A 25880-nucleotide genomic window follows, 5' to 3' on the forward strand; every position below is an offset into this window, starting at 1 on the left:
ATATATGTGTGCAGGTACCTATGGAGGCCAGAAGAGGGTGTCAGATCCCATGGAGGAACTGGAAGGTTTATTTGTTTGTGTTTGTTTGTTTTCTTTCTGAGACAGGGTTTCTCTGTGTAGCCTTGGCTGTCCTGAAACTTGCTTTGTAGACCAGGATGGCTTCAAACTCAAGAGATCCTCTGCCTCCCTAGTGCTGGGACTGAAGGTATGCACTACCCCATCAGGCAGGGCTGAAGTTATAGAAAGGTGGTTATGAGCCACCTGATGTGGGTGCTAGGAACTGAACTTCTCTGCAAGAGCAGGAAGCATGCTTAACCAGGGAGCCATCTGTCCAGGCCCCTTTAAAGCACATTTAACCCAAAGTTCAAATGTTACCTCTTTGCACCGTTATGGTGACTCATGCCTGTAATTGCAGCTGCTTGGGAGACTGAGGTAAAAGGATGGCGAGGCCCACCTGACCAACATAAGGAGACCCATCTCAAAACAAAATTAAGGCAATAAAGAGACCTGAGTGGTGAATGGGTTTGGGGAGCTGGCGTTAGTTCTTTCTGTCCTGCCTTCTCTTCTCCTCTCTTCCTGAGAAGGCCCACACTGCCCTCTGCGGCTGCTTCCCTTGCTCTGCTGTTTTCCCTCAGACCACATCACCTAAGTTTACTGAGCATCATGAGACCACGCACTGTGTGTATGGCAGTACTTAACTCCAGCCTGGCTGGGACAGCCTGAGGACCCTTTCCAAGCAGCGTTCTCATGTGGACCCCATTCTCTGCTTTACCACCTGAGCAGGGAGACTGCAGAACTTAGGGTTAGAACTTGCATGTTTTTTCCAGTTTAGTCTCTGTGATTTTGCGTCTTGTTTCGAATGTTAGTTCTCTGTGCTCAATTGATTAGTTTGTACCCTTCCTTCTATTAATGATGAAGCTTTATGTTTCCCTCTTCAACTGATAAATCTCAGGTGTGTGTGTGTGTGTGTGTGTGGCCAGAGGCTGTTCCTCTGTTGCTTTCCACTGTGTGTTTTGAGACAGAGTCTCTTGCTGAACCTGGAATTCACTGTGTGGGTAGACTGGCTAACCAGCAAACCTCAGGGATCCTGTGTCTGCCTTCCTGGTGCTGGGGTTACAGGAATGTGCCACGAGGCTCAGTTGGTAAAATGTTTACCGTGCAAGCATGATGACCTGAGTTAAGACGCCAACACCCACACAGAAGCCAGGAGTGGACTAATTCAAGTGGATCCCTGAAGCTCGCCGGCCAGCCATCCTAGCTGACTCAGTAAGCTCTAGGTTCCGTGAGAGACCCTGCCTCAAAGAATCACATGGAGAGGTAACTCAGGAAGACACCCAGTGTCAACCACTGGCCACATGACTACATGCAGACACATGTTTGTGCACATCACCTGCAACTTGAATGTGTACACACACACACACACACACACACACACACACACACACACACCATCCCAGAGAACAGAGAAATGAGCTCTCCACTCGTTCTAACAGCCCTCCTCAGTCAGTGTTCTCTGAGAAGGGCTGGACCATGTTGAGCTCTGGGGCAAGCCTGTCTCTTCTCCCCTTTTCCCTGTCTCCCCATCCCTGGCATGGCATTTTACCATCAGCAGACGTTCCCAAAGACCCAGCCTCTAACTGAGTGCAGAAAAATGTGCCAACTTGCACTTTGAATTCATGGGGACCTAGCACCGCATTCCATGAGTAGCAACACAGCGTATCTGCAGGGCGGAGCCTGGAGTTCACTTGATTGATAGATTCGATGGAAGGATTGGAAAGAAAAATGGAAACTTTTTGTTTGTTTTTCGAGATAGGGTTTCTCTGTGTTGTTTTGGTGCCTGTCCTGGAACTCACTGTGTAGACCAGGCTGGTCTCAAACTCACAGAGATCCACCTGCCTCTGCTTTCCGAGTGCTGGGATTAAAGGCATGCGCCACCACCGCCTGGCTGGCCTGATTGCTTGAGACAAGGTCTTTCTATGTAGTTTTGGCTGTCCTGGAACTCCCTGTGTAGATCAGACTGGCCTCGAACTCACAGAGACATTTTGTGTTTTGAGACGGTGTTTTCTGTCCTACTGTGTGGGTCCTGGGTATTGAAGTCAGGTAGTTAGACTTAGCAGCAGGTACCCTCTCCCACTGGGCCTTTTTGCCTGCCCAGGACATCTTTTAAAATATATTTAATACTTTATATTAAAATTTATTAGCTACACAGAGAAACCCTGTCTCGAAAAACCAAAAAAAAAAAAAAATTATTCATCAATTTCTAAAGTAGATATGTAAAAATCTTAAAAATTACTTTGGAGAATTTCACAAATGTGTTTATTTTTCAAGTTTTAAATGAATTCACTATGGAATTATATTTTAGAGTTGTTTTATTATTTTTTAATATGTGTATGTGCCCTTAGGACAACTATGAATTCTTCAACTGTGCTATGAATGAATATGTGTTTTATTTGATTAAGGAAAAATGATTTAGATAAATATTCATGTACATTGAAAAAAACTTTATGGATGGGCTTCATTTTAATGTTGTGATAGTTAATAGACACCAGTAGAGGGCGCTCCAGCTCACCTCGCTTGATTTATATAAGGGCGTGAAAATGGAGTTTTCTTGAAAGAGACTCACTTAGAATACTCAGAGAGTCTACTGGAAGGTGTTTGTCCGAATTCTCCCTAACTCAGAGGGAGAAAACACTACTCTCGAGTTTAATTGCCTCAGCAAAACGCGTCTGTATAAAATAACCTTTGGGGACCCGTCATGGAGGGGAGGCTGAGTCAGGAGGGGGTAGAATTCCAAGCCAGCCTGGACTATGTGTGTGTGTGTGTGTTTGTGTGTGTGTGTGTAGTACATAATGAATTATGAATTTGAAGACAGCCTGGGCAAGACCCTATCCTTAAAAACATGAATAGCTAAGGCCAGTGAGATGCCTCAGCGGGTGAAGTTGCTTCCCACCAAGTCTGATGAAACCGATTTCCAGAACTCTCAGAGTGGAAGGGAAAAACTGACTCAAAGTTGGTCCTCTCGCCGCCACCTGGGGAAGGTGGCGTGGACACACGAACACGCAAAATGAAGGAGTAAAATGTAATTTATAATAAAAGTAAAGACAAAACATTTTAATGAAACTTTGGTCATTTCAAGAGGAGCGCCTGTAGCAGTTTGAAATTGGGTTAAATGTGTTAACTTAAGGATAACTAGTGGTCGGGGTGGTGGTGTCACAGGAAGTGTGTGGATAGGGGAAAGAAAGGTTCACTGTTCTGAGAACTGTCGTACGTTTGGAAAGGCTCATGCCAAGCCTGCCCATGTCCTGGCTTCTGCCCATGGCCGGAGGGAAAGCTGGTCTGAGTAAGTGTTGCTGGTTTCCTTTCTAGACCCCAGAAGAAAATACCACGTGAGGCTGCTGGCGTACAACCACATGGAAGACGGCTACCAGGCTGACCAAACCGTTAGCACTCCCAGATGCGTGTGTGAGTGACAGCCGCACAGCGCTGCTGTGCTGTGGCCTAGACGTACCCCCACCCCACCCCTTGTTTCAGATCCAGTTTCGCTGCTACTTGGAAGACTGGGGGGGGGGGTAACTTCTTTATATCCTCCAAGCGGCTGGGTGCATCTTGAATAAGTGGGTACTCAGGAAAAGTGGGTGTTCAAATTCTAAGTACCTATTTTAATTTTGCAAGCAGGAGACGGCTAGGCATTAACTGGGGAAAACACACGGTTACTACACACTGAATTCCTTGTGTCTGCTTTTGCCTGGAGGCCAGCTGCTTCTGTAATTGCTTCTGTGTGGTGTTCTTCCAGCTCTGGCCTTCTCTGCCTTTAACTAGTACCTTAGTATCTTGCTTTAACATCTGGTTTGTTGTTATTGGGGATTTTTGTTTTGGGGGGCTTTTTTTTTTTTTTTTTGAGACAAGATCTCACTGTGTAGCCCTGGCTGTCCTGGAACTTGCTTATATAGACCAGGCTGGCCTTGACCTCAGAGATCTGCCTCTGCCTCCTAAGATTAAAGGCATCTGCTACCACACTGGAGTATTTTTCCCCCCCTTTTCTTTCTTTGCTTTTTTTTTAGGGGGGCGGGTTGTTTGTTTGGTTTGGTTTTTTTCAAGACAGGACCTCACTATGTAGCTCTGGCTTTTCTGGAATTCACTGTGTAGATCAGGCTGGTCTCGAACTCACGGAGAACCGCCTGCCTCCGAATGCTGGGGTTAAAGTGTGCGCTGTCTAGAACTGTTGTTTTTCAAACAGTTAAGCCTTTGACTCCGTATCTAACTCACAGAAGAGTTTGGTAGCTGAGTGAGTCAGGAATAGACCACTATGAGACTGGTGGAGGAAAGACCTCAGATCCACCGACAGGGGAGTTTTCTCATTTTCCATTATACTGCTCCCTACAGCACCAACCCTTAGCGGTAAATTCCTGTCGCATTTCTCAATAGCTGTTCGTGATCGCATGGTCCCTCCGCCGCCGCCGCCCCACCATCTCTATGCGAAGGCTAACACCTCCTCTTCCATCTTCCTGCACTGGAGGAGGCCTGCGTTTACCACGGCCCAAGTCATTAACTACACCATCCGCTGTAACCCTGTGGGCCTGCAGAACGCCTCTCTGGTTCTCTACCTGCAAACGTACGTAGCTTGTCTTCTCGGTTGTTTCCTTTGTGTTCCTGGCTGCTCACACTTCCTGCTGCTGACTGGGGCTCAGCTTGGGCTTCGGCTGAGAGCACTCATCTCAGAGCTGGTAGTCTACAACGGCTGGAAGTTTCCGTTCCCGTTGTTCCTTCAGTTCTGAAAACTATACTTCCTTGACACGAATTGATACACTGACTATTGGAAATTGTTCCTGGCGCTAACAACCCCCTTCTTCTTTAATACAGGTCAGAGACCCACATGTTGGTTCAAGGACTGGAACCAAACACCAAGTATGAATTCGCTGTCCGGCTGCATGTGGATCAGCTCTCCAGTCCCTGGAGCCCCGTGGTCTACCATTCCACACTCCCAGAAGGTAGAAACTGCAGCTTCCCATGGAGTTCATCTCTTAAATTTTATTTATTCACGTTCATTCATTTCTTTATTATGTGATTGGGTGTTTTGGCTGCATTATGTCTGTGCAGCACATACGTACAGTGTCTGCAGAAGCCAGAAGAGAGTATCATATCCTCTGGGACTGGAGTACAGATAGTTGTGAACCACCGTGTAGGTGCTGGGACTCAAACTCTGGTCCTCTAGAATAGCAGCTGGTGCTCTTAATCACTGAGCCATCTCTCTAGTCCCACTATGGAATATATATCTATATATAGATATAGATATATAGAAAGAGAGAGAGAGGGGTTTTCTTTTGTTTTTCGAGACAAGATTTCTCTTTGTAACAGTCCTGGCTGTCCATTGCATTGTAGTCCTACTCCTTTTGTAGATCTCCAGGCTGGCCTCAAACTCATAGAGATCCACCTGCCTCTGCCTATATATGTTTTGTTTTTAAAACTGGTTTTTATTGTTGTTGTTTGATTTTTTTGAGACAGAGTCAAAATGGGTATCATAGAACTCAGTCTGTAGACCAGACTGGCCTCAAACTCAGAGAGATCCGCCTGCCTCTGATCCCAAGTGCTGGGATTAAAGGCGTGCGCCACCATGCCTCTCTTTAAACAAACAAACAAAAAACTATTAAGAATTCTTTTTGTTTTGTTTTGGTTTGGTTTTTGGTTTTTGGATTTTTTGGGACAGGGTTTCTCTGTGTAGCCTTGGCTGCCCTGGGACTCGCTCTGTAGACCAGGCTGGCCTCAAACTCACAGAGATTGCCTAGGCAGCCTCTGCTTCCTGAATGCTGGGATTAAAGGTGAGCACCTCCACTGAGACAGTAGAGTCAGGTCTTAGACATTGAAGGCTATCCTCATCTACATAGTGAGTTCAGGGGTGAGCCGAGATTAGAAGAAGAAGAATGGAAGTATATATGCCACTTTGAGAGCAAGACGACCTCTAACACCTACCAGTTGAAATGTGCTTCTTCATTTTCTTACCTTTCGAATTTTTTCTCTATTATATTTAAGGCTTTTTTTTTTTTCCTTCTAGGAAAACTTACAAGCCAGTGAGCTTTAATTTCTGTTCCTTTGAGGACTCCTCTTTTTTTTTTTTTTTTTCCAGTCAGTCATGATGTTCAAACCTCAGTCTCCGCTCACTGAAAACAGAAGAAGGTTGTTAATGCTCTTAGGAGCCCGCCTCAGACCCCGTTTTCCTATAAGTGGCAGCCTGGTGCTGTTCCCGGTGCCCTGTGACTAGCTGGTCATGTGACTAGCTGGCTGTGCTCCAGCTGAGACACCTGTAGCTCTAGCCGCAGTGTTTTGTGTCCCTGGTGGTTTTGATGATATCCCATAAAAACAGCACCACAGCCCACCTCTTCATACTCTGAGCTCTTGTTAAACATGGAGTCAGCTGATGTTCATGATTTCACTGACGTTCACACACAGAAATTCTTATTTGAGTCTGTTCTATAAACACGCTGATTCTCAGTGTCTTGGGAAACGGCTGAACGCTTTAGTCTCGGGAGCATTTGCTTCAAGCCTTCCGGATCTGGGTATTGTTCTAAACAGTTTAGACGGAGCTACAATTTGGAGTCAGTGCCGACGGGGACTTTCTCTGGTGAACAGATGACATAATACACTGTACTCCCCCCCCCTTCCCTCTCTGCACTAGGAAGTGTTGCTGTGGCCTCACGCTCGGCAAGTACCCTACTGCCATAGCCATTCTAACTGGTTCTTTAACAATAATATTTCAGAAGTCCTGAAAATCCTGTCCCTTAGATGTCGGACATTTCCATCTAGAGTCTACCCTTTAAAAAAAAAAAAAAAAAAAAACTATTTATTTATTTACACAGTGTTCTGCCTGCACACCAGAAGAGGGCACCAAATCTCATTACAGATGGTTGTGAGCCACCATGTGGGTGCTGGGAATTGAACTCAGGTCCTCTGGAAGAGCAGCCAGTGCTCTTAACCTCTGAGCCGTCTCTCCAGCCCTACCCTCTTCTTTATGGTTTTTTAAAACTGGTTTAAACGGGAAAGTAAAATTATGATTGGGGAAGTAGCTCAGTGGGTCGAGCCCTGGGTGAATCGCCTTGCATGCACAAAGCCCTCAGGTAAACCAGCACCACGTAAACCAGACACAGTGGTGTCTTCCCGTTCTGGCTCTCGGGAGGTGGAATCAGAAGGGTCAGGTGTTGAAGGCCAGCCTTAGCTATTTCTTATTATTACAATGAACCTCAAAAGCTATGATGTTCAGATTTCTTACAATCGTTCCTGGTTGTGCAGACTCATCCATGGTTCTCCGTCTGTCAGCCAGCATTGGCGTGCTCATAACCCCCTCTGATCTGCTCATACAGTGTCATTCTCATGTCCCCACAGCACCCACAGGCCCCCCGGTGGGGGTGAAGGTGACCCTGATCGAGGACGACACTGCCCTTGTTTCCTGGAAACCCCCAGACGGCCCAGAGACAGTTGTGACCCGCTACACCATCTTGTACGCTTCCAGGAAGGCCTGGATTGCGGGCGAGTGGCAGGTCCTCCACCGAGAAGGTGAGTGTGAGGAGCGGTGGTCAAGGATGGTGACAGGAAGTTACCAGTGTCACAGGGACGGACACCAAGGGAAGCGATACGGAGCTTGCATGGAGTTCACGTTCTTACGTAGAAAGTATCAAATTACTGAAGCTTTTTGATTTTGTTCAAAGAGCATTGGGAATCCATCTGTCAATTCTGTTAATTAATTAATTGTATCTGTGTGAGCATGCGCGTGTCTCGGTGCACGTGTAGCGGTCAGAGCGTAGCGTTCAGGCTTGGTCCTTGCCTTCCGCCTTGTTCAGGCAGGATCTCTCTCACTTGTTCCTGCGTCTGCGTGCTCCCAAATCGCTGACCCAAGAGCTTCTGGTCAGTTCTCTGCCCCGCACCTCACCATAGGAGTGCTGGGATTACAGATGTGTGCCGCCACATCCAGCCTCTGGCGTAGGTTCCAGGGATCAGACTTGGGTTGTCAGGGTCGCTCAGCAAGCCCTTTGCCTTCCGAGCCATCTTGCTGGCCCCAGGTTTTTTGTTTTTTGTTTGTTTGGTTTGTTTTTTTTTAAGTACAGAGAAAACCTGATTAGGACTTGAGAACACTGTTTAAGATTCTTTTTTTTTTTTTTTTTTAAGATTTATTTATTTATTATGTATACAGCATTTATGACTGCAGGCCATCTCTCCAGCCCCCTGTTTAAGATTCTTAAACGTTAGTCTGTTTTTAGCTGAGGAATACTAAATTACCAAATTCTTAATATTCTCACTGTGTGCATTTAACATTACGTTCTTTTAAAAATCTTCAGGCTCCCATTTGGACATGTTCCGTGTGGCAGAGTGTAGGTGGGGAATCTGAAGTGTTATTCTAGCATGTCCTTAATCCACACATGCTGGGAAGAGGTGGGTTTGTCAAGCAATTACAAGTTTAAGGAGTCCAGAGTGGTGGTCCACGTCTGTAATCCTGGCACTTTTGAGATGAAAAAAATTCCAATCTTATAGCAAGCCCAAGCCTATCTCCTGGAAGAAAAAGAAAAAACAGAAAACTAAAGGATTGTAATACTTTTTTTTTTTTTTTGGTTTTTGGTTTTTCAAGACAGAGTATAGCCCTGGCTGTCCTGGATCTTACTCTGTAGACCAGCCTGGCCTCGAACTCACAGAGATCCACCTGCCTCTGCATCCCTAGCACTGGGATTAAAGGCATACATCACCACTGGCTGGAGAATTTTCCTTTTTTTAAAGATTTAAAATTTGTTTGTAATTATGTGTGTCTGTGGGTTTGTGCATATGGATGCAGTTCCTCACATAGGCCAGAAGAGGGCATCACATTTCTTAGAATAGGCCTTGTGAGCCGCCATGTAGGTGCTGGGAAGTGACCCTGGGTCCTCTGCAAGGGCGGACAGCTGGTGCTCTTCACTGCGGAGCCCTCCCTCCGGCCCTGTAAGCTGAAGTTCCGGTGGTTGTAGATCATGTTGTCTGTTCTCACAAGCCCACTGAGTGGTGACTGGCTGCTGAGGAGCGTTGACAGTACCGCAGACTTGACAGTTGGGTGTCATCGTGTTTGTCCCTGTCTTGCAGTTTCACAGACCCCTCTAGAACTTCAAGCAATTGTATTTTCTTATCGATTCCATGCATCTCGAGTCTGAGAGGGGTGAGGAGTCTAGGAACAGTGGGGAGGGCGGTTTAAAGTCTGGAGGGAAAGATAAACCTTTGGAAACAATGTGACACCAACCTTGGCCGAGCCACATTTACTGATGTCCCATTAGATACAGTAAATGACATGGCCAAGCCTGGACCGTGTGACAGTTAGGGCTGCCTGGGGGTGTGAATAGGTGGAAACCCAGAGGGCTCTTTAGTATCAATAGTCAAGCTTATGTTCTTTGAAAATAAAAATAAACATTTGTGGGGGTGGGGGTGGCAGCAGGGTGGTTAGGGAGGCCAGAGGACAACATGGAGGGGTTGGTTCTCTCCACTATGTGGGGTACTGGGGATTGGACTTGGTTCCTCATACTTGGCGGCAAGCGCCTTTAACCTCTTTGGCCTTTTTGGGGCCCACATGTGTCTTGTTTTAGATTTATTTTTGCCTTTATTGGTCTGCACCACATGTGTGCAGTGCCCGCAGAGGCCAGAGGAGAATGCTCAGTCCCCGGAGCTGGAGTGACAGGCAGCTGGGAGCTGCCAGACTTGGGTGCTGGGAGCTCCGCTTGGGTCCTCCTGAAGAGCAGCGTTTTTAACCCTCTCTCCACCCCCTACCGCGGTTCAGCCTCCGTCTCTCATTTCCAAGATGGCTTATTGACACAACACTTGACCAAGTGACAAATCTGATTTAATAAGGCGCCATAAATATTAATAAGGAGCGCTTGAGCACGAAGCTTTGAGTACTTCGTTCTTACCTTCCTAAAAGGAAGCGATCATTTCCTCTGCCTGTTTTCAAATTAACCCATTTGGGAGTTCTGGAAAGAGCTTAGAAGTGAATATCTTACCTCATTTCTGGCTCCATGGAGACGCGGACAATAATTGCAGGCTTTTACATCTCTACCACCCTTCCTAACTACATAATTGTGTGCAGGAAAACATGATCCGTGCTCCGTTTGGTGAGATTTTCAGGAACAGTCTTATGAAAAGTTTTTGTCGTTTGTTAAATGTAGAGAGCTTTCTTTATAGTTAATGCTATAGCTCAGAAAGAACAAGTAAATAATACAAGAGAAAGCAGTGGAGTCCTGGTTTTGAGAGAGAAAATAGGAAAAGTCAGCCTACAGTTACTTAAGAAGCAAAGAGATCAGCTCAGAATAGAGAAAAAGTTAAAATGGAAAACTCTTTTGTATCTGAACATAGCAGTTTTAGAAAGGTAAGAATGTAGGAGAAGATGGGGAAATAAGCATTTTGTCATACCTGATAGGGTTTTTTTTTTTTTCTTTCCATTTTTTGAAACAGGATTTCTCCATATAGCCCTGGCTGTCCTGGAACTTGCTCTGTAGACCAGGCTGGCCTCGAACTCACAGAGATTCGCCTGCCTCTCCTCCCCCAGTACTGGTGTGCACCACCACTGCCTAGCTGATAATGTTTTGGTTTTTTTTTTCTTTTTCTGATTTTTTGAGATAGAAATTCTCTGTGTAGTTTTGGTGCCTGTCCTGGATCTCACTCTGTAGACCAGGCTGACCTCGAACTCACAGAGATCCTCCTGGCTCTGCCTCTCAAGTGCTGGGATTAAAGGCGTGTGCCATCACTGCCTGGCTTGCTGGTGATCTTTAATATGTGTAAATTTATACATATTTTTATGTTCATATTTAATACCAAATAGACCAAGAATTTAATTTTTTTATTTTTATTTTTGAGAATCAAAATATTTGTGGTAGTCGGCTGGCAAGAGGGACCATCAGGTGAAGGTGCTTGTCATTAAGGCTGACCCTCCTGGGTTTGATTCCTGGAACCCATGTGGTGGAAGGAGAGAACGGATACCTGCAAATTGACCTCTGACCTTCATACACAAGCCTCATGTGCTCATAGGGGAACAGAATGTTATACCATTCTATTTTCTTTTTTTTGAACTGAAATCATTTTTGATGAACGGAAAGAATGTGTTTACATATAGTGCTGATTCACTTACAAAACTTAAATTAATTGGGCTGGGGGTATAGCTCAGCCTCTAGGATGCTTGCCTAGCATGCATGAAGCCCTGGGTTTAATCCCTAGCCTGGATAAAACTGGTTGTGATAGTGCATGCCTGTATCTCAGGACTTGGGATGTGGAGGCAGGAGGATCAGCTCAAGGTCATCCTTGCCTACTTAGTGAGTTTGAGGCTAACCTGGGGTACATGAGACTTTGTCTCATAAAATAAAACTTTTTTGGGACAGGGTTTATCTGTGCATAGCCCTGGCTATCCTGGAATTTGCTCTGTAGACCAGGCTGGCTTTGAACTCACAGAGAACCACCTGCCTCTGCCTCCTGAGTGTTGGGATTAAAGGCGTGCACTACCACCGCCTGGCCAAAACATTTTTTTTTGAATTAAATGAAAAATTTGCTTTTGCTTGTGGTAAGTTTTTGCCAAGCATTTTGAAAAATTAAACGTATTTAATGATAGAGCGGGAACATAATTTTCATCTCCTCTTGTGAAGAAATTGGAATGGCCCTCCAGCTAATTTTAACTTGTGAGGGTACATCTTTGTTTTGTAGTGCCTCTGCCTGCATCCAAGGTACACAGTACAGACTCTTCCTGCTTCTAAATAGGGTTTCTTCTGTTTACTTAGCAGTTGGGTTATTCAAGTAACTCACACTTTCTTCAGGCCAAGTTGAAACCAGAAAACATGAAAACAAGTCCTGCTGGGCTCCTGACACTGCCACTAATGGCTGGGCCACCTCTCAGTGTGTGACCTGCAGAGTGGCCGCTGTATCAGGGCTTCAGTTATGGTATTGCCCATACTTCCCTCCCTTATGAGGTATGAAGTACGTGCTCCCTAGTACGTGCTCCCTCTGGAAAAGCCAGCCTTGGCTTTGCAGTTGACTGCAGTAAGCCCTTGTAAGCTTTCTGAAGCTCTTGTATGTCCCTTTATACCAGGGGAAAAGGAGAACGCTCCCTCCCCACACCAGGAAAGCTAGGTGTCCCTGGGTCCTGGGCGGTGTAGTGACAGCTTTGTGGCTGACTTTCCTAAAGAGAAATGCTCTACATGCAGAGATAAACAGAATGGTTCAAACAGGAATCCTCAGTGGCCATCACAGGAAAAAACACCTACAGATGCTAAACATCTGTAAATTCCAGTGATAATTGCCTTTGGAGAGAAGCAGATCTCAGACAGATAAGCATGGGCATCTTTTTAAAGCATTTTTATTTATTTTGTGTGTGCATGGGGTGGGAGTGTGTACTTGCCACAGTGGATATCAGGGGACAACCTGTAGGGAGTCAGTTCTTCTATCCTGTGGGTCCCAGGGATCAAAGTCAGCCCCTCAGCCTCGGTGGCAAGCGTTTCTAACCACTGAGCCATCTTGCCGGCCATGGCCTGGTCACCTTGCAGGTTAACTGGGGTTGAGGAGGTGGCTCAGTTGTTAAAAGCACTTGCCAGCAAGCTGGAAGACCTGAGTTCAGTCCCTGGGACCCACCTGGTGGAAAAAGAGAACGCAAGCTGCCCTCATAGCTCCGCGTGCATGCCAGTGCGCACACCACCACATACACACAGCGCACACGCAACAGAAATGCAGTAAAATGTTCTAAGAAGAGTTAACCTGGGTCGTCAGCCTCTGTGGTTCCCACGGAAACCTGTGGGGTTTTTGTTTTAGAAATATGATAATCGGCTGCTGAAAGATTCATTCAACATTTGGAAGATATTTGTGTTCTTTCTCATTTAAATATTTTTTTTAACTTTTAATTTTGTTTTTATGTGTGTGGGTATTTTGCCTGCATGTATGTTTGTACACCACTTGCATGCCTGATGCCTGTCTGTGGAGGCCAAAAAGGCATTGGATCCCCTGGAATTGGAGTTACAAACAGTTGTGAGCTGCCATGTGGGTTCTGGGAATTGAACCCAAATCCTCTGGCAGGGCAGCCAGTGCTCTTAATCACTGAGCCATCTCTCCAGCCTCATTTTTTTTTTAAGCTTTTTTTTGTTTGTTTGTTTGCTTTTGGTTTTTGAGAAGGTTTCTCTGTGTAACCCTGGCTGTCCCGGCACTGGCATTATAGACCAGGCTGGCCTCGAACTCACATAGATCTTGCCTGCCTCTGCCTCTGCCTCCAGGGTGCTGGGACTAGAGGCCTGCACCACTATGCCCAGCTAAAAGTATTATTATTATTATTATTATTATTTTTTTTTTTTTAAGATTTATTTTTTTATTATGTATACAGTGTTCTGTCTGCACATATCCCTGCAGGCCAGAAGAGGGCACCAGATCTCATTACAGATGGTTGTGAGCCACCATGTGGTTGCTGGGAATTGAACTCATGACCTCTGGAAGAACAGCCAGTGCTCTTAACCACTGAGCCATCTCTCCAGCCCCTAAAATTATTTTTAATTATGTGTGTATATGTGTGTCTTTGTGGGATATGTGCTTGTGAGTGCAGGTGCCTGCAGAGACCAGAAGCTCTGGTCCTGCGGAGCTGGAGTTCTACGTGGTTATGAGCCACTTAACATGGGTGCTCAGGATTGAACTTAAGTCCTCTGCAGGAGCAGTACACACTCTTAACTGCTGAGCTGTTTCTCCAGCCCCTGTTCTTGTTTAAGAAGGAAGAACAGGGTCGTCTAAAACAGCTGTTACCCTAGGTAGTTAAACAAATACAATTAAGAAAGAAAGATTGGTCTTACATTGGAATTGCTTTCTTACACTGGCTGTTTAAAGTCTAATTATAACTGTTGACCCAGGCTCATTACGTGTACCATTCTTTCTGTATGCGTTGAAATGGCCATAATTGAATGTTCTAAATGTCATGTGTATATAAGAAGTAAAGCATCATATAGGCATATATAATATGAATAAACAGTATAAAATAAACTTACATACCTTTTAAATATTCATATTAACTCAAACAAAACTATGTGCTGTATTTAAAGAATTCCTTCTAAGAAGCTGGAGAGTGGTTAAGAAAATACACTGCTCTTCAGAAGACCCAAGTTCAGTGTCCAGAACCTGAATTAGGGCTGCTCACAACTGCCTCTAACTCTGTCGAGGTGTAATCTGATGCCCCTTCTGGCATCTGTGGGTACCACAGTCCACATGCACTTACAAATCATTAAAAATAAAACAATCCTTTAATCCCAGCACTTGGGAGGCAGAGGCAGGCGGATCTCTGTAAGTTCGAGGCCAGCCTGGTCTACAGAGTGAGTTCCAGGACAGGCTCCAAAGCTACACAGAGAAACCCTGTCTCAGGGGGAAAAAAACAAAACAAAAACAAATAAATAAATACAACAAATTTTTAAAAAACAAACAAAAAACCTCCACCTAAAATACTCTTCTAGAGGTCTTTATGGGGTGTCTATATATGGATAGTACAATGTTAGGTGAAAACATTAAGCTATGAAAGTGCACGAGGTGAATATGTATTTGGAGTGGGAATGTAGCTCGATAGTAGAGTGCTTGCCTAGCGTGCACAAGGACCTGGGTTCAATCCCAGCACCATACCAAACCAAAAAAATAGTGTTTTTGAAAAAGCAAACAGGCCAGGCGGTGGTGGCGCACGCCTTTAAACCCAGCACTCGGGAGGCAGAGGCAGGCGGATCTCTGTGAGTTCGAGGCCAGCCTGGTCTACAGAGCAAGTTCCAGAAAAGAACAAAAAGAAAAAGTAAATAAACAGAAAAATCTGTGTTCATACATTTGTACACATGTATAAATAATTAAAATGTCAACAATGGAGTTATCAATGTATCCATATTTAAATCTGTTTTCCAATAATCAGTAAAAATATTGTTTTTAAAGATTTACTTCCATTTTCATTTATGTTTTTGTGCATGCTACGTGTGTGTGGGTGACTGGAGTCTAGAAGAGGGCGTTAGACCCCTTGGAGCTGGAGTTACAGGCTGGAGTAAGCTGCATGATGTGGGTGCTGGGAATTGAACTCAGGTCTTCTGCAAGAGCAGCAAACATTCTTTTTTTTTTTTTTTTTTTTTTTTGGTTTTTCGAGACAGGGTTTCTCCATGTAGACCAGGCTGGCCTCGAACTCACAGAGATCCGCCTGCCTCTGCCTCCCGAGTGCTGGAATTAAAGGCATGTGCCACCCCCTCCCAGCTTCAGCAAACATTCTTAATGGCTGAGCCATCATCTCTCCAGACCCCTGGAAAAAAACATTGTTTTAAAAATTTTTTTTTTGTTTTGTTTTTTGTTTTTTGGTTTTTCGAGACAGGGTTTCTCTGTGTAGCTTTGCGCCTTTCCTGGGACTCACTTGGTAGCCCAGGCTGGCCTCGAACTCACAGAGATCCGCCTGGCTCTGCCTCCCGAGTGCTGGGATTAAAGGCGTGTTTTAAAAATTTATCCGCAGGTCCATGTTTGTATGGCTGTAAAAGTTTACTCATTTTGTATGTTTCTAGGGGCAATCACCATGGCTCTCCTGGAAAACCTGGTGGCGGGGAACGTGTACATTGTCAAGATATCTGCATCCAATGAGGTGGGAGAAGGGCCCTTTTCCAATTCCGTGGAGCTGGTTGTCCTGCCCAAGGACACTTCAGAATCAAACCAGAGACCCAAGCGTTTGGATGCTTCTGATGCCAAAGGTCTGGATGCTGCCGCAGTCACGGGTTTTCATCCCCTAATACTTGACTTCAGCTCCCACAGGTGCCACACCCCAGACTCCAGGCTTGGTTTGCTGACTTGTTGCCGGTGGGGTTCTGGGGTTTCTGGGCTGCCTGGCTCTCTTCTGTGGCCCTAGAAGACAGAGGGAAAATCACCCCAGAATGAACTTTCAGCTCCCAGTTGCTGCCCAGCTGCGCTGGGCTGGATGAGCCACATGCTGGTGGGCGTGAGTGTCCTGGGAGGTTCTGAGGAAACCACAGCAGAGGTGGTTGTGGAAGCAAGGCTGGGAGGAACCTGGCTTTCGTTAAGAAAAACAGCTCTCCCAGACAGTCTTTACCCAGAAAAACAGTTGGGATGGGGGAAATGTGGCTTGGCAGCCACCCCCACTCAGGACTGTCAATGTCCACCTGTCTAAAGGGAGCCAGTGCCCCCTGGGGTCCAGGACTGGACACTTCACTCTGCTTTTCTGTGGAGAAATAAGAGAGGAGCTGTAAGTAGAGAAGCTACCTGCTGAATACACATTAGGAACTCTGGAGCTACAGGGCAGTCAGTCACTCGGTGGTTGGTGGGGGAGAAGGTAAGAAGAGCAGACAGTCAGAATTAAGAACAGAAAGGGGGGCTGGAGAGATGGCTCAGAGGTTAAGAGCACTGGCTGTTCTTCCAGAGGTCCTGAGTTCAATTCCCAGCAACCACATGGTGGCTCACAACCATCTGTAATGAGATCTGGTGCCCTCTTCTGACCTGCAGTCAAGTCATACATGCTGTATACATAATAAATAAATAAATCTTTAAAAAAAAAAAAAAAAAAAAAAAAAGAACAGAAAGGGGCCAGGTGTGGTGGCGGGCACCTTTAGTCCCAGCGCTCCAGAGGCGGAGGCAGGCGGATCTATGTGAGTTCAGGGCCCAGCGTGGTCTACAAATCTAGTTCCTAGACAGCCAGGACTATTACATAGAGAAACCCTATCCCCCCCCAAAAAAAAACCAAATAAATAAAATTCGAGATTGGCGTTCATTGTTTGATATAATAGTAAGCTGTTTAAATATGGTCTTGATCTTCAATACTAGAAGGTAAATTGACTTCTGTAATCACTGGCAAAAATCAATTCATGACTTTTCTGCTTCGATGTAATGTTAACAGCTTCCCTATGAGATAAAGGCAAATTACAGAAAAGCAGCTGTCTGAACTGTGATGTGTGGGATGTGGTTGTTTCTTCTGATTGTGTAAACGTGCTCCCCTCTCTAGTTTATTCAGGCTATTACCATCTGGACCAGAAGTCAATGACCGGTATCGCCGTAGGCGTTGGCATAGCCTTGACCTGCATCCTCATCTGTGTTCTCATCTTGGTATACCGAAGCAAAGCCAGGTGCGTTTGTTTCTCTTGCTAGAGATGCTGGTGTAGGGCGTGGAGTGAAGGGCTCACAGGTAAGGTGCCAAGTGTGAGAACCAAAGATCCCAGGACTCACAGAGATGCAAGGCGGGGGTGGTACCTGCCTATCATCCCAGCCTTCGAGAGGCAAAGGCAGGAAAATCCCTACAGCCAGTCTAGGGGAAATGGTGAGCTCCACGTTCAGTGAGAGATTCAGCCTCAAATGTAAGGTGGGAAGTGATTGACACCTGGATCCACCACAGCTCTCCACATGCACACACATGTAAAAATGTACGTATGTATGTATGCAAAGAGAGAGATGCTGTAATGCCTAGAAAACATTTCAAAGACAGCAGCTGCAGGAAACGAGTTGAAATCAAGTGCCTTGTAGAATCAACTGGGTTGTTTTCCTCCTTAAAAGGAGTGTTATGTTATGGGGTTTTTACAGCCCGGAATGTGCTGAATTCATACTGAGATCATTTTCCTGCCATTTGGGGGTAAAAAAAAAAAAAAAAAAAAAAAACCAAAAAACTGCTGTGCCAATAAAAATCCCTAAATGAGGATTTGGTTTCTGCATTGCTGTATCATTTTGAGAAAATGAGAAGTATATTTGAGAGACTGGCTTTTGCTTTTGTGTCTGTTTTAATGGCACACTTGATCCAGCGTGTCCCTTCCCCAGAGGATTCCTTATGATCTCATGTCTAAGTAGTGACACCAGACATGCGTTAGTCACCAAGAGAGGTACAGGACAAGTGGCTGGAACCACAGGCTAATGAAGTAAATAGAGATGTGTTACCCATCAGTTGTCAGGCAAATCACAAACACCACAGCAGTGAATAAAGTTAAAGATCTAGTATTTATATCTGAGACATAGGCATTGAAGAAGCCCATTGTTTGGAAAGCTGTGGGCTGAGGAGCTAGCTCAGTTCATGAGTGAGTGCTCAGCTGTGTCCTCAAGCCCCGGGTTCCTTCCCCAGCACTACAGAAAGCCAGGTGTGGGGACACACCTCTCAGGGTAGCACGGAAGGACCAAGTTCAAGGTCAAGGGGCCTTCAGGATGGTTCTGGGTGGCTCAGTGGGTACAGGTGCTTGCTCACAGGCCTGACTACCAGAGTTCAGTCCTGAAAACCCACGTGGTTGGAGCGAACCGAGTCTTGCAAGTTGATCCCTTACCTCCACGTGTACTTATGAATGTGTACACACACACACACACACACACACACACACACACACACACACACACACTCAGTAAATAAATCAATGTAAAATTTTTAAAAGCAAAACACTCGTACATATAAAAGTAAATTCAAAGTCATTCTCTTCTACAAGCTTGAGGCCAGTCTGAGATACACAGCTTACTGTCTCTAAAAGATAAAAAGTAATAAAAAGTTCTGATTAAATGCCAAATTTGGTACATTTGCCCATCTTCTATCAGGTGAGCAGCTTTCTTTTCTTACCAATATTTCAGGAAGTCATCTGCCTCCAAGACGGCACAGAACAGAACCCAGCCGTTATCCCGTGCCAGTGCTTCTGGGGCCTCGGGGAGTGACGTGGGGAAGAGCCTGGAGAGGGCGACAGAGAATGAAGAGTCCTTGGTACCCATGATGCCCAGCAGCTTCATCGATGCGAAGGTTCGTTCCATGATGCTGCTCTCCTTGTGTGACGTTAACTTACCAGGAATTGAATGTGTTGTATACATACCCCTGTTAATTATAATTGTATGGTCCATCCACCCACAGTTTGGGGGGAGAAGTTGAGGACGCGTGAAAGAACAAAGGATAGAAGATACAGGAAGAGGTGGGGACAGACAGACATTAGACAGGATTATGGGGAGCTGGGATACACCATCATTAGCTGTTGTTTAGTATAATTTGGGCTTCCCTGCACTTAAGACATCAACACTTTTATTAAATTATTTTACATTGAGACTGATGGTTGCCTGAATTGACCCCCAGAGGACACCACATACAAAGGAGATTTTTTTAAGATTCACTTTTATATAAATCTTTTATATGTACGAGTGTTTTGCCTGCATATAATGTCTCTGCATCATGTGTGTGCCCAGTGCCCAAGGAGGGGAGAAGAGAGCATGAGATCCTCTGGAACTGGAGTTACAGATGGTTGTGAGCTGACATATGGGTCCTGGTAACTTGTCCCTGGTTCTCTGAAAGAACAGCCTGTGCTCTTAACCATTGAGCCAGCTCTGTCGCCTCCGAAGAACATTTTTTTAAAAAATAAGAAAAATATGGGCTGGAGAGATGACTCAGAAGTTAGAAGCATTTTCTGCTCTTCTAGAGGACCCAGGTTCCATTCCCAGCACCCACGTGGTGTCTCACAACCACCTGTAAGTCCACCTCCTAGGGATCTGACTCCCTCCTGACCTCCTCAGGCACAAGGTATACATTCGTACACATAGGCAAAACACTTGTACACATAAAATATAAACAACAAACAAATAAATATGTAGATACCTAAAGCGCCTTTTCTTAATGGTCTGAGGAAGCAGAATATTACAAGGAAGTGTCATCAGAGGGTGCCTCTTCGTGTCTTTGTCAAGGCTTGTGGTTTCTTTGTGTAGCCCTGTCCTGGAACTCAATCTATAGACCAGACTGTCTCAAACTCACAGAGAGATCCACCTGCCTCTGTCTCCTGAGTCCTTAGATTAAAGGCGTGCGCCACCACTGCCCGGAGACCTTTGTCTTCTTTAGACATTAAAAACCTTTGTGTACTTCTTGCGATGAACTCAGATCTCTAATTCTGGGGTGTTTTCCCTTTGTATTTCCTCAGGGAGGGACTGATCTGATCATCAATAGCTATGGTCCTATAACTAAAAACACCACCAAGAAAAAGTGGCTTTTTTTCCAAGACACCAAGAAGATGAAAGTTGAACAGGTAATCCACCCGTGGGAGAATCCTTTTCTGTCCATGACATAAGAAATGATGATTGGAAAGAATAGGAAAATGGGAGACTGTAAGTGAGTCATCTTGGGCCGACCAGGTTCTGTTCTGGCAGTGGAGAGCTGTGTTGAGGTTACTGCCGAAAGGACAGCTGAGATTGTCCTGATTCTAGTCTGTGAAGAGCAGCGGTGAATGACAGACAGGAAGACAGGGGGACAGTACTCAGAGTTGTGGTTTTCAGTGGGCCGTGAGGACCGTAAGGAAAGAGAGGGACGTGAGCTCGTGTCAAAATAACCATAAGTTTTGGGTATTTTGTTTTAAAGATTTTTAACTTTTAATTATGTATGTGTGCCTGTCTGAGTGGATATATGTACATGAGTACCACCCTTGGAGGCCAGAAGAGGGTGCTGGATCACCTGGAGCTGGAGTTAGAGATGATTGTGAGTCACCTGATATGTGGGTGGTAGGCACTAACCTCAGGTTCTCTGCCAGGGCAGTATGTGCTCTAAACCACTTAGCCGTCCTCCAGTCCCACCAAGGAAGGCTTTAGCATTCCGGTTGGTAGAGCAGTTCAGAAATGCTCCCAGCTGCCTGTGGGAACCACTGACCCCAGCAGTCCATTCACAGTGGAGACCTTTGGTCCGTGCACGTGGACTGTGTGGTGTTTCATTGCTACCTCATCTGTTTCTGCCTAGACTCCAAGAAGATTTACTCAGCCCGTCTGCTTTTACCAGCCAGGCACCACCGTGCTCATCAGCAATGAGGACTCCCCCAGCCCCCCAGGCCAGACCACCGGCTTCCCAAGACCCTTTGGGGCTGCCCTCGACACTGAGCATTCGGCAAACAGTGAAGGCAGCCATGAGACAGGGGATTCTGGAAGGTTCTCCCACGAGTCCAATGATGAGATACACCTGTCCTCGGTCATCAGCGGCACACCCCCCACCTCCAATTCCCTCGCCGGTGGTGATGCTGATGGAGCTGGTGTGCTGAAGAATCATGGAGACCCTGCGGAGCCCTTGCCAGATGAGCAGACTTCTGGGCCTCGCTCTGCTGCCGAGGGGTTTCCCATCTAGACAGCCATGCTCAGGGATTCACAAGCATCTGTTCGAAGGACAATGAACAGGGAGCCAAAGCCTGTGAAAATCTTGATGTCTTAACTGTTTATTGGTTTTTGGTTTTTTAATCTTTAAAAAAAAAAATTTTTTTTTTAATTATTTTTAAGCGCACGAATTTTGAATGTTTCAACTGTCAACAATGTGAAAAAGGGCAGTCAGGATGCTTGACTGTGTCCTAAGATACATCACTGGAGCGGAGGGAAGACTGCCCGAGCCCTCTGCTGAATTAGCTACCTCAGTTTGCTGTTGGCGGACTCTGAAGAGCTGTGCTGCTGCCTCCTTCAGTGCTGGTTTCTCTGGGCGGCAGAGCCAGCGGGACTTCCTAGTGACGCCGCCACCGCCGCCGCCGTGTGTCCATTGTGTGTGTGATGTGTGTGCCTGAGGAGCCCGATGGGTAGATGAGGAAGAATGTTGATCTGAAGCTCTGGTTTTTTGTTTGTTTTTTTTTCCCCCAAACTGTGACATCTGCGTGATTTGGATAATGTTAAGACCTCTGGCTGTGAGGAGAAAATTCGGGACTATATTTATTTGAATGGATGAAACAAATATGTCTCTTTGGAGAAGAGAACCATTCCATAGCATATAGGAGAACATAGCCTTGCCAGGCTGTTGGGATTGGAGCACCAGGGCAGGAGTACTGTGCTCCAGCCCAAACCAGCCTGCCTTCAGCCTGCAAAAGCCACCTCCGCTTGGCCCCACAGTCCGTCAAGGGCCGCGCTGTCTCTTTGGTGGAACATCTTCAGAGTTTCCGACCTAGCTGCGAAACACAATGTAGAAAAGTGGATTTTTTTTTTTTTTTTAATGGTTCAGATTTTCTTTTTTAAAATCCCAGTTTGGCTTCAAATGGTGGAGACGTGTCATGAAGTCTCAAGAACGAAGATCCACGAAGCAGTAGACTATAAGATGAACTTGTGGTTTTCCTAACAGCAGTGCCTTCCAGGATATATTGTGAAAGTTTTTGCCTTATACCTTTTTAATATTCATGAAGATGTTTAGGAAAAAGGGTACCAAAAATTTGCCTTAACAAAGCTTGGGTCTTACCGATGGCTCTTTTGCTACCTGGCACCTTGTTGGTGATGTTCTCTTTTTGAAGCGCGCAGGATTGCCCCGGGGACACTGTACCCCACCACCCCAGCGGCTGAGCTCTTGGCTTACTGTCCCACTAACTCCAGGAGTGAGTTCATCCTCTGCCTGGTTTGAAATCAGCAAGTTGTTGACTCAGCCCCTTAGAGCAGGGCCTTCTCAGTCCTGAGGCATCAACCTAGGGGCTGAGCAGCATGGGAGGGACAAAAAATGAGAGCCGTGGAAGAGAGGCCTCAGCCTTTCAAAACCGTGGATTTGGCCCTCCCCCCAGATTTTTTGGAAATGGCTTTTGAGTTGCATTTTAAAGGAAGGACCCTCTGTGGGTTTTTCCCTTGAAACCTTCCCTCTGCAGATGGGATAGGTCCTGCCCAACGGGGTCCTAAAGTCAAGGGAGCGGCTGGATAATCATCCTGGGGTCATCTGTCTTGATGACCCTGCCACGGTTTTTTCATTGTGATTCTAAGTTTTGTGCCAAATTGGACGCGCTTAGAACCTGATCCACGAGGTGTGCCAGCTGCCACTTCTGAGCACAGTTCTGTCCCTCTCCTTGTGTTGTGGGCTTTTCGGCAACTTGGGGGGGGCGGGGCGGGCAAAGAAAGAAAGAAAAAGAAAAGAAAGAAAAAAACAGAGCTTTAGGTGAACAATGGGAGGCAAGAAAACCAGCCTCCCCTGCCTGCGTGCTCCTGTTTATACTACCTCCTCTTAAAAGTTATTCTAGTGTTATTGTTCTTTCCTGTACTCAGGGAATTTTTCTGTTGTTTTTTTGTTTTGTTGTTGTTTGTTTATTTTGTTTCTCTTGAGCTCATGACGCATGGGCGGGTGCATTGACAGGGTATGGTGTTGTTTGGTTCAGTAGAAGTCTGTGGGCCAACTTCTATCAGTATCTGAAACGGAGAGGTCCAAGGGGATCGGCTGTTCTCAATCTTCAAAAGCAAACAAAACGGAAAGGTGAGACGTCAGGGTTAGGGCCACACACACGTGAACTGTGTTCCCTGCCTGGGGTGTCTGAAAGGGTGTGAGGGGACACTGTCCCAGAAGAAAGTGCTGTTTGTTGATGAATAGGCCCTTAGTTCCAGTAGACCTTTAGCTTATAACTATTTGCTAGTTCATTTTTTAACCTCCCATTCTATTCTTATGCAGTCATAATTCTCTTACCAAAGAATTTCTAGTAGAAAATGAAATGTCTATTATAATTACCCTAAATTGAGTTCACTAATAACAGCTATGAATAGACTCAATTACAAGTAATTTCTAACCCTAAACTGCAGGGTTTATATTGATAGTTACAGTTACTTAATTAAACTAGTGACATTAACTACACTGTCACCAGAATGTTTAAAATACATCGTAATTTCCTCACCAGAAGATGTTACAAAGTGTTTCAAATGTAGGGCTTTTTTTTTTCCTTCAGCAAGTAAAGAAACCTTTAACTCTATAGTATTAATGTATTTCAAATTTTTGAAATTACTTGTTGGAGAGAAAAAAACAAATCTTATCACTAAAATAAATATTTTGATCTCATAGAATAAGGTATTTAATGTTCAACAGAGGCTCTCAGCTTGGTGGAAGCAAGCTTCTTTGAAGTCTGAAGTATGAAATTCTAACTAAAGTGTGAAGGTTAGCATTTCTTTCTCATGGTATTATTTCTTCATCATATTTCAACTCCAAATAAGCTGATATGCAAACTGGTAACTGTTTCATTTTCCAAAGACATATTTGTTAGAAGTGCTGATAACCTGGCTGTCATTTTTAATGTCAAATATTACAATATACTGCTCGTTATTTTCATACCAAAGACCATTAAAATATATAATTTAGCCTGTAAGTAAAGATGAGCAGATTTAAAATAAATTTATTTAGAAGAAGCGGATAGGGAATATAGTGTTAGTGGCAAAAAGAAAATACCGAAAGGCTAAGTTTACATAGTTAAAGGCAATACAGTTATAGTGGTATTTATCAGTGTTTTTTATCCGAGTACTTTATATCAGCAAATTAAAAAGAAATTAAAAACCAAAGATATTTAAGGTTACCTCCGAATATAGGGAAATTTAGCTGTACATTGAACTGTTGTTTGTTGTTTTTATGTTAATGAAATGTCTCTCCAGAACCTCTCCTCTGTGTCCAGAGGGCATCCCAAGGATTTTCAGTGAAAACTGCTGGTTCAACCACAGGGATATTTTTGCTAAATGGTGTGATACTTCCGTAAGAGGCCATGAGTGTGATGGGTCAACAGATACAATAAGATCAGGCTCGTCTGTTTCTGGGTACTATGGGAACCCCTAAATCTGCCTGTATAATCTGCATTCCTGTGTAAAGTCATTCTCTGGTGATTCAGGAAGCTTGAGGAAGGCAAATGAAATGAGCCACTGTTTGGGTGGGCAGTGCTTTGAGTTAAAATGTGGTCCCTAAATTGTAAGGTTTTCATTACATCAAAGAAGCTGGACTTTCCATCTCAAATGGAAACCTGGGTGTGAGAAGAATGGCTTTTTTACAGAGCCTAGAGATTTAAAAAAGACAGATTTATCCATTAAATGATTTTTTGGAAAGTAGCAAGGGAATTAGACGCTGCTGACATGCTACAGGCTTTCCTACCATTACCTCAAACGTAAGCACGCCAGCAGTGTGGCAGTGACTGGGGTGTGATCACGTCTGTGCTTTCTGGAGGGCTTCTGCGAAAAAAGAAAAAAGCTCCGGCGACTCAGGAGCACTGTTCGAAGTCCTCAGTGAGACACCGTTGGAAACAGTTCTTCACGTCATCAAAAGCTGACGTGGTACACTCCTTTAATCAACAGTCAGGAAGGATAGGCAGATCTCGGTGAGTTCCAGGCCTGCCTGCTCTACATAGCAAAATAAGGAGGGGTTGTTATTTTAGGAAACGTTACCATACATGGGTGGGTCCGGGACTGTTGTGATTCATATTCGCTTCTGTATATTTACATATCATCAGATGTCCATTTTGCCTACCAGATGTGGGGGGAAAAAAGTTTGAACTGTATTGTAAAGAGCTGTTACTATTTTTGAGGCCAACCATGTGTTTTGCAGATTTTTCTGCCTGAAAATGTACTACATGTGTCTCTGATAAAATTGCTTTGGTAGAAGTCAGAAATCACTCCTGCGATCTCTGCGCACAGAGCAGTGGGTTCTGGAGACTACCGTGCACAGCCAATCCTCTAATTGTGAGTTTTAGTGATGTGTCGAAGGCAACCAGCCGTAGGGTCTGTGCTGGGTTGTCTGTGCTCAGGATAGAGGTTCACAGGCTAATGCGATGTGTGTGTTGCAGGCTTTTCCAGCAGGCAGGTACCATATTGGTTTTCTTGCAGTTTCCTCTAACAAACTATCCCTAATTTGGTGTCTGTGAACAGCAACATGTAACTGTTTTAGAATTCTGTAGGTCCAAACTTTTTTTTTTCTTTTTGAAGAAATTTTTTGCTTGGAAATTCTGCCATCCTGGAACTTGCTGTGTAAACCAGGCTGGCTTTGAACTGGTGGCAGTCCCCCTGCCTCACACTCCTGAGATGATAGGTGTGGGCCACCACCCCAGCTCTAGGATAAAGTGAAGTTGCTGATGAGGCTGCATCCCTCTGAGGTCCAGGGAAGAAGCTGTCCCCTTACCTTCTTCAGCTTCTAAAGGCTGTGAACCCCTTTTTCTTCAGAACCAGCAACATAGCCCCTCTCTTCCCCTTTTTCTGACCCC

The 25880-nt window shown here is 45.1% G+C and overlaps 1 protein-coding gene across 1 annotated transcript in view; it reads left to right on the top strand.

Annotated features, from left to right (window-relative positions):
- Positions 1-21061, top strand: part of Prtg (protogenin) — a 107758-nt gene extending 86697 nt beyond the window's left edge. Inside the window, exons 12-20 of the mRNA XM_059269052.1 lie at positions 3367-3462; positions 4426-4612; positions 4861-4988; positions 7375-7545; positions 15522-15704; positions 16967-17087; positions 18559-18721; positions 19878-19982; positions 20684-21061. Of these exons, the coding sequence (XP_059125035.1) occupies positions 3367-3462; positions 4426-4612; positions 4861-4988; positions 7375-7545; positions 15522-15704; positions 16967-17087; positions 18559-18721; positions 19878-19982; positions 20684-21061 (1532 nt within the window). The remainder of the gene's footprint in view (positions 1-3366; positions 3463-4425; positions 4613-4860; positions 4989-7374; positions 7546-15521; positions 15705-16966; positions 17088-18558; positions 18722-19877; positions 19983-20683) is intronic.
- Positions 21062-25880: the final 4819 nt, after the last annotated feature.

This window comes from Peromyscus eremicus, chromosome 7 (assembly GCF_949786415.1).
Source record: "Peromyscus eremicus chromosome 7, PerEre_H2_v1, whole genome shotgun sequence".
Classification (NCBI taxonomy): Eukaryota; Metazoa; Chordata; class Mammalia; order Rodentia; family Cricetidae; genus Peromyscus; species Peromyscus eremicus.